At 41.4% G+C, this 13,169-nt stretch overlaps 1 protein-coding gene across 1 annotated transcript in view; it reads right to left on the bottom strand.

Moving 5' to 3' along the window:
- Positions 1-2,162: 2,162 nt before the first annotated feature.
- The window catches only part of MACROD2 (MACRO domain containing 2), a 1,830,990-nt gene continuing 1,819,983 nt past the window's right edge, over positions 2,163-13,169 (bottom strand). The window contains exons 18-19 of the mRNA XM_019516252.1: positions 9,283-9,351; positions 2,163-6,120 (exon numbers count right to left, since the gene is read on the bottom strand). Coding sequence (XP_019371797.1) covers positions 9,290-9,351 — 62 coding nt within the window. The 3' untranslated portion in view covers positions 2,163-6,120; positions 9,283-9,289. The remainder of the gene's footprint in view (positions 6,121-9,282; positions 9,352-13,169) is intronic.

Below are 13,169 nucleotides of genomic sequence, written 5' to 3'. Positions count from 1 at the left end.
CTGCAAGAGACAGTGCAGGTCCCCATCCCTGTGAGGGGCAGGAACTCCGTGGTGCACAGTGCAGGGCATGGGGCTTGGAAGGAGCTGAAGGGACCCTGCAGCTGCATAAGGCAGCACAGGTTTCCATCCCTACAGGAGGTGGAAGCCCTCACAGTGCACAAAGCGGTGCATGGGGCCTGGATGGAGCTGAAGTGACCCCCCACGGCTGCATGAGGCAGCATGGGACCCCATCCCTGTGAGAGGCAGGATCCCCCCCCACAGTTCACAGAGTGGGGCCTGAGAGGGCTGACAGGCCCGGGTAGCTGTAGGAGGCAGCTCCAGCCTTCCTGCAGCAAGCGACAGCAAGATGAAGCGGCCATCCCAGCAAGGGGGGGAAACCCCAGCAGCCAACCCCACAGTGAGAGAGATGAGCCAAGCCCAACAGAGCTGCTGGGGAGTCATGAGTTACCCGGGTAGGGGATTGCAGTCTCAGGAAGGGGAAGAGACAGGGGTTTCCACAGAGGAGGAGGCCCCTGGCTTTGTGGTTATTGAGGCATTCTAGTTAAGTGGACTAGTTGTGGGTGATAGTGTTACTTTAAGATAACCTGTTTTGCTTCCTCATATTATTCCCTCCCTTTTGGCACAATCACTGTACCATTGTCTGTTTAAGTAACTGGTTAAGATTGTCCTCATTCCTTATACTATGGAGTAGCCTGTAAGTTGTGTTTTTTTGCTGTAAACTTGTGTACTTTAATGTTGTGTTATGAAATGCCCATGAACTTCTTTGTTTTGCCTGCTAGTGCTAGACCCAGGTGCCCAGGACAATCCACTCTCACCAAACAGTACTGGTGGTGTTGGTCCAGAACTGGTGCTTGGTGGTCTGGAGGTGGTGGTAGAGCACCCCAGTGTCCATCGAGTCCTGGGTGGCCTTGTCCCCATTGGCCACATGAAAGCCCATGATGCTTAGTGGGTGCAGGGTGTGGTGGGTAGCCCCATGTGGGATGTCTGGCTGCTGGCTCAGAGGCATTAAGTCATGTGCCATGGTGACCAGCTGCCACTTTGTGTCCAGGTGGGCATGTGTGATGTCCTGCAGCTTCTGGTGACAGTGACAATGGGCAACAAGTAGACATGCTGCAACTTCTGCTTGGGCATGGGCAGTAGGGTGCCATGGCAAGGTTTGGGCATACTGAGACACAGAGGAACATGCAAGTCATGACGAAGGACACTTGCTCTGGGGCTTTTCTGGAAACCTACAGCTTGGCACAGTCTGTGTTGATGTGTCAGGGAGTTGGGGGCATGCCTGTCTGTGCCCAGCAGCCAATCACGGGTAGCCCAGGTACTCGGCAGCCTCTGGCAACTCAGGGTGCCTGCAGGGCATGCTGGGAGGTGAGTAGGAGTACCCCCAACCTACTGACCTCAGCCAGTGCAGGCAGCCTGCATGCCCCCTTCCACCAAAGTGCAAACATGCATACCGTCTGCTACCGATTTAACCTAGGCTACTTACAGGAAGCTGTGAAAGTTAGATTGATTCTTCCTTGGACTTTTTGAACATCTGTACTTAGCCATTCCTAACTATTTCCTTTGCAACCACTTCCACATGCTTGCCTGGAAATTTTGGTGCTCATCTTGACATGGCTTCAAATAGTTTAGCTTACTAAATGCTTTGAGAAACAACACTCTCAGACTTCCTCTCCCCCTTAAAAACACCAGTAAATGCTGTAAACCTGGAACATATATGTAGCAGTAAACTAGAGAGAGGGAAAGAGAAGGTCTGTGTCTTGCATTATGTATAGGTGTAAAACATCACTGTTCTGATTTTACAGTACTTTGAATCCCCTTCACAGCCAGTCTTATTGATATAAATGACTATACAAAGTATACCATGATGGAGAAGTAGGATCAGTATAACTGCCAAGTTTTTTATAAAGTCTCTGGTTTAGCGATGTGATCAACTGATCAACCTTTTCTTCCTCAGGCTGAGAAGCTTTGATTCTCTCTCTGATTACTGTCCTTCAAAATCCCTCAGATGTATCCATTTCTAACAAGAAATAACTAGGTGAAAGATCCAGTTAAATAAAGAATCTGAAGTGCACTCTTACACTTCAATCTGAAATATACATTATTAATCACAAAAATTATTGTTGCATACTCAGCGAAGCTGGAAACACACAAGCTGCATGGCCTTGTCCTCTGAACAAGTTTTATTAATATTCTGCTTTAACAAACATTGTAGTATGAAGGCATCATTTCCTTAAGTTTTCAGATGTATGGCACAGACAAAAGGAGAAAAGAACAGATCCATAAGCAAATTCAGCATTTAAATGGCAGATTAACAAAAAGAGGCATGTATTAACCTATTTAGCCACTAGCATATATCAGAAGACATTTTGCAAGCAACAGACTACATTTATTCGCATTTAAGTAAAAACATATTTTTGATCAAGAAAAATTACATTTTTCTGACTTTCCTGTATATCACAAATGTTAGGGTAAGGCAAATCCTTGATGAATCATATGATAAAAACCCTATTTCCCAAGAAAATATATCCAACATATTCTGCTAACTTTGTAATTTTAAAAGCAAAGCAGACATGCACTGCATATAGAGAAATGTCTTTTTTTTAATCAAGTGCATAAAGCAGAACAGTGTTAATTCACAAAGAGGCTTTTCAGTGCTTCATAGAAAGATTTACAATTAGCTGCAGTGAATATGTGACCCAATATTACAGACAGAGTCTCAGACGTCTCCTTTGTAAGCTTCTATGAAAGGAAACTTGTCCATCATCAAAGCAGTCACTCACTGGAGGAACAATAGATTGTTGCTCCTAACTCTAGAATAAGCACTTTTAAAAATTGGAACTATTACATTAAAAGCATATTTTGATGCTATGTATGCAAACACCACTAATGTAGGGCTTCTATTCTCTACCTGCCACATGCTGTGATAAAATTTGAGTTCTTAAAATCTACGCTATGGTGCAATTACTCCATTGCTGATATTAATTCTTTGCAGAGACTACTTCCCTGTACTTCTGTAGCTCTAGCAAAATCAATAGTACCGCATTCAGGGTGCACTGGTTCAGCAGTATTTAAAGAATTTGAAGAACTCACATTGCCCAAATGAACAAAACCCATTTATTTATTTTTATTAAAAAACCCTAAACCAATTCCACCCTAGAGCCACATGAAGGAAGGAAGGAAGGAAGAAAGAAAGGAAGGGAAGGACAGAGGGAGAGAGGAAAACCAAGCCACAGAGTCATGTCTGAAAATTGGACTTAAGATTTAATCAACTCGTACATTTTCTTATTCTACACTACCTGCCTTGGCTTCACACTTTGCTGCAGCATCCTCAGGCAAATCTTCTACCACTTCAAAGAATTGTTGCTGCCAGCAGACCAAGGTTAAGCAAGAATGGCAATGAAATTAGTCACGGGTTAGAACAGATGCTAGGTGAAGTATTTTTGTCGTTAATTATTTTTAATATCAGTCTTCACAAGAAGCATGAGGATTCTCTTCTCATTTTTTAAATATTTTAATGCTGCCCTCCATTCAGTCTCTTGTCAATCTTCCTTCTCTGCTCCTTGATGAAACTAAAATTTGCTTGTCAGAGGGGTAGAGGATATACTGTGGTTCTTAAACAGTGTACGTGGGAGAGTGTGATACCAGCATGCACGTTCAGCCTAAGCCTCAAACATATAGGGCCTGATCCTCAGCTCAGCTGATGACAAATGTATACCAGCTGGGGTTCGGGTCCATTCTGCATTCTAGGGGAATTTGAAAAGCATAAAGTGTTTGATTTTCCAAACACATTTTTTCTGCTTTATGAAGGAGTTGCCCTACCTCTGCTAGGCAAAGGCCTTCAATCTCGCCCTTTTTAAAGGGAATACACAAAAGGAGAATTAATACTAGTTACCTAATGAACTTATTCTCTCACCTCCGAGCCACTAATTCTCCCTTTATGGAAGGCAAAACATCTGATATGGAAATGTGCTGTATGAAATATGCTGTATGCGGCTGATACCCAGCCTCAAATCCTTTGCTTATCGAGTTTTAATCAATCAGAAACAACAAATGAAGAGACAGCAGGAAAATGACATATAGCAAGCGATACCTTCTGTCAAGCTAACAGAGACAGGAGAGTCAAGAGGCACAGGAGTTTCAAAGGGAACGAGAAGTCCAGCATAGCAAGTATAGTATGACCCTGGTGATGTATTAAAATGAAGTAACTGGATGCATGGTGTCTGAGCTCTTGCTCCTTTCAAAGCTGATCAACACTCATGTTAAACATCCATTAGTCTTCAAATAGAAATCTTTTATAAATGAGCCCTTCCCCATCTTCCCTAATGCTATTGTCATAAAGGGTTCAAGACACTATAGGAAGTGACAGTCAACAATATCCCCCTGATCCTCAAGGAGTTTTACAGCTCCTGCCTGAGAAATACAAAAGAACAATTTGCTTGGAGATGCTAGGCAGCATTGCCAGAGGCCATGCTCATATGGACAAGCCTGGGGCTCCTGTTTTACTCTCAAATCCTTGTTTGTCCTGTCACCATTTCCAATCAGCCTGCACATGCCAGCAGCAATCAAACTGTATAGCTGCTAGTGCATGCATTTAGGGGCATATTCTGCTCACAGCTACATCTAGGTAAGTCCATTATCGCTAATAATCAAAACAGGGCTGACATCTTCCAGTCTTCTTTTTTTTGCAAGCCAATAAATAATTATTTCAGTGTTTGTGCATATTCAAGAAAAACAGAACAGACCCCCAGACTATTTTTTTCAATGGCTAATTGTCTTTAAAAGCAGCTGAAATGTAGTCTGTAGAACATAAAACCCTGGACCCATGCTGTGCGCTCCCTCAGTGTTGTGTACCGTGTATCAATTTAATTTACAGTACAGTTGAAAAGTGTACATTAAAACCCCCACTTTTATTTGAACGCAGCACTTGCTGACAGAAGAAATGACATATGGTGAAACATTCTTAACCAAATAGCTGTTAATTGCATTTTTTTTAAAACCATGCATATGCAGAGGAAAATATAATGAGGGCTGACACAAGGAACAGTGAAGTTGTTAAAGCCATAAGCCATATTTAAAGATAAGCTGGATGCTTAATACCTGTTATCCTCCATTACCCACAAGTTCAACAAAACATTAACTGCCCACAGGTACTTTAATACTTATCTGAAATACTAACTTTTAGGCATGCAGCCTCAACTTGCAGAGGTCAGAATATAATCTATTTTAAAAACTACACTAGGTGGTAGCAGTTTCAACCACAGTCTATACCACCAGCTGATCCACTGCAAAGTATATGCTAATCATATTTTAGATTTAAAGAGATCTAGAGTGGGCAAAAGACATTTCCATTCAGTGAACAAAGGAGCAACAAGGTCCCAAAACATCAAGCCTATACAGTTAAAGCACGAGTCTGAGTCTATCATGCACTAAAAAGATCCTGTTAGCTCTTTTCTTAGCTCAAAGGTGGCAGTAATCAGGGTCTCCCAAACTCTAAATATTTTGCGTTGGCACATCCAGTCAGAAGTTCCTACTGACAGTCCTGGAAGTGGCAGGAGGTGGCAGCCTGCAGCACCTTCGCTCTTTTGGGTAGGCTGAAACAGCTGCTCCTTAAAAGTCCTAAGATCAGCTGTTCTCTGTGGATTATAACATTCCTTTGCAATGTTCATGCTCTCAAAACAAATCCCCCAAACATATCCCAGAGAATAGCAGGAGAGGGGGAAGTCCCATTCCCATAGATCACCCTGAATAATGCACCATAAGTGGGAAGCGAGTCAGGAGGCTAACAATAACGGGGTGGGGGTGGAAACTAGCTCTGATCTGGTCTGCTGGTTCAAAAGAAGTTGCTATAATTGCAGAGACAATGCAAAAAATGTTAGAACTGGGACACCACAACTAAAGTTGGGAAGCTCCGTTTCTTTTAAACAGGTTTACAGAACAAAATGCAACCAAGAATTAAGAGGAAATAAAGCAAAGATTCATTTTCCCTGACCTCCCTCCCCCTCCCATCCATCCCACTGAGCACATTTTTGGTGCTCTTTCTGCTGATAGTCAGAATGATGCCATACGATGCCAATGACTGCCGGTCGAGTTTCACCGCATTGTTCTCTTCTCCTATCGTTCCTGCATGACAGGAGGAGAAAAAACACATGGCTAATTAAATCAAACCAAAAATCTTCATAGACCCAAATGTCTACTCTTGTCCTTTCAAGCACAGTTGTCTAACATGCTGGCTTCCAAAAACCACACAGAACATAGGCATCACATAACCTCTGGGAAATAAGATGTCATGATTTCTAGTGTCTCCAGTATAGACAGCACTTCAGAGTGGTGTAGCCAGTCAGGAGTCTTCGTGCTAAGAAAACCTTCACAAGATTAATGCTGGTTTCTGCCCCATGAACTAACTACTAAATTAGTCCACATGTCTCTCCATACTTGTAAATATTGTGCATCACATTTTGTGCCTAGGTTATGAGATAAGAAGAGCTCTGGTCCAATCTTGTTCAGCAGTCCTTCTTGCTCATCTTTCAAATCTGTGCCATGACTACTATGGGAATGATGGCCCTTTCCACCCTTCCATAAGTATTTGACAACAAAGTTAAAGATTGCAATTTACTTCCACTGCACTGAGTACACACAGGTAAAGAGCACAACATTTCTATTCTTCAGCTTGCAGTGCCCATGAGCCGTGAGCACACTTCTCCTCCTCCTCTTTTACAGTGAGTCTGACTGCGATTCCCAGAGGCACAGCTAACTGTTCACACAGGAGCTTACTGTTTTGTCCTTGAAGCCAGCACTTGTCCCCCTCTCCTGCCCCTGGATTCATAGTCCACAGGGCTGCAAATATAACAGCTGGCTTGTGTACACTGAAAAATACCATGGCTTTTCTACACAAGGAACAAACTGTCTCTTCCCTTTGCAAACACCACCTCACGGTTCCCCTGTGCTAATGCTGTGTAGGTATTTGCTAACCTGGCTCCTCAAATGGACATAAAATAAAGGCACTAACATAAATAAAGGCAGAAACAAAATGGATGGGAGGACACCAACCAACCACAGGAGCCCTGAGGCTGTAGTCTCAGCTGTATTTTAACTCACGGTTGTGATGGATGCTACAGATTATCACTTCTTTCTTCACAACAATGCTAAATAACAAGCCTTCAGTTTCTTGATACCAACAGCAGGTTTGCTGGGATTTTTAATATACATTTTGGCGACCAGTCCTTGGAAAAATCTGAAAATAATATCCGGCAACTCTGCCAGAAGTATCTGCTTGGCTCTAAATGACCCAAGAAAGGATCATGCCTTCAAAATTTAGCAAATTGATCAATCTGGTTTTGTATGGACCCTCTGCTTGTAATTAAAGCAAAGAGGCAGAATAGTCTAGAGGCTTGCGCAAAGTTGGGAGTAGCTGAATCCTTAGTTTTAATCCTGGATCTGCCATTAAAATATTCTGTAGCAGCGGTTCTCAACCAGGGGTCCGTGGTCCCCTGGGGGACTGTGAGCAGGTTTCAGTGGGTCTGCCTGGCTCTATGCGGGGAAAAGCCACCTCGGCCCCCCCCAAGGCTAAGGTGAGTGCCGAGGAAGGGGCAGGGGTGAGCCCACCCCACCTGCCCTGCTTGTGGGTGGCACTGAGGACCGGACTCTGCACTGCTGCCGCTCAGGTGAATAGGGCCCTGGGGCTCCCCACTGCTAAGCCATCCCCACTGCACCAGGGGCTGTGCAGGCAGGGCTGGGGAGCTGGGCCATGGAGTTCCTAGAGCATGCTGGGAGTTGCAGGGGAAGCTTCAGGAAGAAAGAGGTTGAGAAACCATGCTCTGTAGCACTAGGCAAGCCACTCTGGCTCTCTGACTGGCATTTCCCCTTTGTGGAAAGGGGGTAATACTGCCATGGCTCACCTTGTAAATGAGAGGATTAATTAGCTAGAAGAGGGCTAAATACTGCATATTTTTTATCATCATCATCATCACCATCTCACCTACCTCAAATACAATTAGGTGACATCACCCCAAATATATTCAGGTGTATATGTATTTGGTGAGAAATCATGGTGTAAAAGACTGAAACATCTTGCAGATTGGGTAAAAGCTGTTATGACTGTCAAATATACATATTTTTAAATCAATGGTGGTATTAACCTTCCAATCAATTGTTTAATAACAAGCATTCTACCCTTTTAATGCAATGCATAATCAGAAACTAATAAACGGTGAGAAAAAGTAATATTTTGATTTTTGAGGTGCTTTTTTATTTTTTGCTTCAGTAGTTTTTAATGGGGATCCTATCAGCCATATTTCTCTCTCTCCAGCAGTATGGCAGTGTATTGTCAAGATACTGACAAGGACAAAGGGGTACACACAGATGTAAGACCTTGTTTTTTAAATCTTGGTGACACAGCTGCCACTGTTGTAAAGCTTATATATTCGGTCTTGAGCTACATGAAATCCCATTACAAGCATAAATAACCCATCTTGCTGTACATGATATTGGCATCTTATAATAGTCCTACACAGAGGAAGAGGTATGCATTACTGCTTCAGAACTTCACATCTTTGTTAGGGATCAAAATTGCTTTGTGTAATTGGGGTGTGCAATGGAATTTGGTATCTCCTGCAGCTTACTCATTTTTATCTACGCGTCAGGCTGCTTATGTCTACAAGCCTAACTATTCTTTCCCATTTCGGCTGCAATAACAATCATCACGTATGTACTTCTGCAATGGCACTATCACTTAGTATATAAAGCAGTAAAGCTCAAAAAGGCAGCTCACTGACTTCAGCCTTGTTTTTACAGCAGTCTAGTTAGAAGTGACTTCAGGCATTGTAGAGCCAAGGGCAATAAAACCCTCCTGACACAAACCTGTTGTTCCCAGAATATAGATTTCAGAGAACTGAACTAAATTCCAACCAGTATAAATTGCTTGTCATTTTCCTAAGTAATGACAAAAAATGTTCACTCAGTTACTCTTCCATTACTTATATTGCTGCTGTCTAGGGTTTGATCATATGAGACTGTGCACTGTCTAAATCAGTTACAGTTGTAGCATGGTATCATAACATTTATTTGACAATTAAAGTCCAATAGATAGCTTTATGCTTTGTGTACTGTAAGTCATGTTAGCTAAGAAAAGTAATAAACTTATCTTTTTCTTTCTGGTCTATGTTTCTTTTTCCAGTTTTCTATATTCTAATGATGGTTGTGACACCTTTCTTTCTCCCCTCCCCCAGACGGACCCAGTATGAGTATGAATTCTTGCAGTGAAAACACTTGTCATTAGATACTTACCTATTAGTTAATCTTCTGGCTGGCTTTCTGTAGATTCATTTATACTTTCAACCTGGCTATTCATTTCAGCTGAAAATAAAACAATAAGGCTGTCAAACTTCAGTCAAAATTTACCATGACAAGTGAGAGATGCTTCCAACCTACAAGAACAGCATTCAGTCTTTACACAAAAACACTCAATAGTGTAAGTCTGTGAAGATGTATCTTATATGAGGCCACCCTAATTTACAATGATAATTAAACCATTTTGAACAGATTGGTAACATGATACATTTCAAAACTATTAAAGATACCAGCTTTGCATCAAGATTCCTCCAGACTTTGGGACTAACTCTGAATTTCCAAAATCTCCATAGCAGACCAAACTGAAACCTTGGATTCAAGCACCCTTAAGCTTTTAATAAAATTTGGGTCTCGATCTTGACGAGAAAATTGGAGCCATTTGTGGACTGTCTCTATATATTTAGGTGCTAAAAGCAATCCTAGCACATATGGTACAGGAGATGAGTACATGAGATATGATCTGCACCTGAATACAGTGGAACGATTTCAGGATAGACTTCCTATGTTGTTTTTTCTGAACTGCCTTATTTTTATGGGTCTCAAATGGGTTTCACTGTTTGAAGCTGATGGTACCCCTAACTGTTTGGTATGGGTACATTTTTGTATATTGATCTTTGCTTTTTGCAAGCATCTCTCTGGAAAAGCGTGCAGAGAGACCTGCTTGAAAATTTTGAAAAAGGGGAGGGGGGAAGAGTGTAGCTGAAAGTGCAACTGCTTGGCCTCAAGCAGCATGAATATCCTTCTGAATCAATATCATGTCAATACACTTTTTAGGATTTTGATGAATTATTTCATCATATATATTCAGAGCAGACATGTTAATTGCTCATTTGATGTATACCATGAATGTGTCGGAAGAAAAATATTCAGCCCAGATTATGGGGCTATACTGCAAAAATGTGTTAGCTATGTTTTGGGTATTATTTTTATAAGTATTTGAATAGCAAATATGAAATGCTTAATTAAGGAAAGGGATCTTTGTGCAGAGGCATTAGCAATGTTTTAAAACCTCAGTGTCAGCCAACTTAATTTGGTTGTTAACAAAGGACCTGGTTCATATTTCAGACTGCTTACAAATTGAATTTGTAAATGAATAGAAGCTGAGACCTGTCAGAGTGAAGCATCAAAAACAGGTAATGCCTTTTTAGTTACAAGCAGCCAATCATATTCATGCAATGCGCAGTTATACCCAGGTGGCCATTTATGGAACATCAATAAATGCAGGCTCTGAAAATACTTCTAGCCAACCCTCCCTAAGACAAACTGACATTTATAATAAATATTCCAGGTTATAGCATAGGGTGTTCTGGGAGGTCCAAAGGGCTACATCTGGGTCATGGAATAACTACCCATTGGTGGGTGGAGGAAATCCAACCCATGGAGATAGGTGGTCCTGAAATTGGGTAAATATTACTGCCAGGAAGAAATCTTAAATTCCCTCAACAGAGGACACAGCACAAATAATGATTCCAGGAAAAATCCCGAGAAGAGCTAAGAACTTGCCTGTCTTGTTGGAGTCTCTTATGGGTGTTAGTACATCCTGCTCTGGTAGGTCAGAAGACAGGGTAGGCTGGCACCTCAGTGCCTAACTCATTCAGAAAGGTACAGCTTTTGTAGGCAACATGCTATTTTAAAAATGCTATAAATGAACATGCAGAGAACAAGGGTACTCAAAGGACAGGAATAAAGTCATTTAAATACAAAAGATAGGGAAAAGGGAAGGGCAGTACTGAGAGAGGTGAAATGAAAGAAAGGTATTGATATCTCGATTCCAACGAGAGCAGGATCAGGCTATTATTCTCCAGCACAGCTGGTTTCACCAGACCTTTCCTAATCAATGTTGAATTCTTTTCATATACAGATTTTTTATTATAACACATGTGTATGCATTCCCAGGTTATTGTGGAAAGAATGGTATTCACCATTCTAACTTTGGGTTAGAGTTAAAATTTTGCTGTGATGAAACATGCGTTCCTTTTTACATGATAGCTATTTGTTAAAGTTGACTATATGGAAAGAATAAGATTTGTGATGTCCTTTACAACTCACTTCCTTGCTTTTATAATTTTATAGGGTTTTTTGTAAGTGATGTGACGGCTAAGTTTACCATTTTTACTTGGAAGCACTAACTATTTTTCAAACAAGGTTCTTGGCTCTGGAATTTCCTAAAGTATCTTTTAATCTTTCCCCCTCCCTCCCCCTTTCTATTGTGGCAATAATATTGTGCAGTCTTCTAAAAAACTGAAATAAAAGGAATGAATGAATTTATTTTTAAAGAAGTGAACAGAGTGACAAAGCTAATAATGGCTGGGACCCAGCATCCATATTCTCCTTGTATACTTTGAAACTTTGCTGGAAAAAAAGCTGCCAGCAGAAAGGCAGACTGAGAAATAGATTATCTGAGGTGTATTCCAGAATCATTAAAAATACTAATCAGTGAGAATGTGCTGGACGCAAGCAATGCATCACCCCAGGTTCTTTGCATTGGTTGCTGACAGATTTTGCCACAGTAGGATATATCTCTCTATATACATACACATACACCGACAAGCTTTCCCTGTGCTTGTCAGCTTTAATGAAGGAAAAGCATGCCCAGATTTCAAATAATGTTAATTTATTAAATATATTAGTATTGCCATCCTTGAAAACTGCCCACAAGATGAGCCAATATTTAAATAGATCTAATCCTTCTGTTTAAACTATCTGCATTTATAAAGCTCTTAGCACTGTGGCCTCTTACAGAAAATTAAACAAAAACAAGAGTCAGGCTGCCAAGGGGTAGCTAGTAAAATTTTCTTAGATTGTCCATTGGGAAGCAATAAGCCCTCCTGGGACTAGTGGAAAGGGGCCGAGACACTTTACAGGATAATTAAAAGGAGCCATTTCTAATCTTAAATAGTACTTGATTTATCCAAACTTAAAAAAAAATCAATGAGACTTAATTCTTAAAACAGCAAAAAGTTTGGGTGTCTTTTAAGTTAATTGTGTCTGTATTTGGGAGCACCTGGAACAAATTATAGTTATGGAAAAGCAACCATTTCTCCCAGTATCATAATTCTTGTCTACAGCATTTGGAAGTGTGCAGAAATGCTTTGCTCTTGTCTCTCCTGCAGACCTTATGAAGTACACAGGAGCAGAACAACTTCGAAGATAAGAGCTTAAACAAAGGTTCCTGCTGGGCTCACGTACATCTTCAGTCTACCTTTCAATAGATAGCATATGGCTAAATCAGTTGTTCTCTGATACAGCATGTAACACACTGGCTACATGATCATACTTCACTCCAGTGGTAAATGCCAGGAAAAGATGTTACAGGGGTATATGTTCTTTTTCCAGATCTTGGTTTTCCTTTTATTTTTTAAAATAAACCAAGGGCACTCCAAAACCTGACAATCAAAGCACTTACCATCACTGCGTGTTTTTCTTTTTTGTTCCATCGGTCCAGGGTTGCGGCATCACAGTTAGTATTTAAATAATAGCAGTTTCTTGTACCTTTTTTTTCTTGTTCCTGAACACTTGCCCCTTGTACCATCTGATATCAAAATCAGATAGTGTTTCAAATGTTGTGGTGGGATGCGTTGTCATGGGTGGAGAGAAGGGCACAAAGCAGTATTTGGGTATAAAACAATGTTGCCAAATGAAGCACATCAGCGCCGGGATGTATCCCAACACAGCTGATCCACTTCAGTGGGCCACATGGACCTTGCCCATTGTCCCACAGGGTTAGGCCCATGTCACTCCCAGGAGCTGCTCCCAGGGGCCCAATCTTGCAGGACAACACTCAAGGTATGCTTTTGTAGGCTGCCTGCCCAGGGAGGCTGGAG

Source organism: Gavialis gangeticus, unplaced genomic scaffold (assembly GCF_001723915.1).
Source record: "Gavialis gangeticus isolate Ggan-Ray unplaced genomic scaffold, GavGan_comp1, whole genome shotgun sequence".
Lineage (NCBI taxonomy): Eukaryota > Metazoa > Chordata > Crocodylia > Gavialidae > Gavialis > Gavialis gangeticus.
Note: the sequence above shows the minus strand (reverse complement) of the source record. Positions and strands in the feature narration are given on the sequence as shown.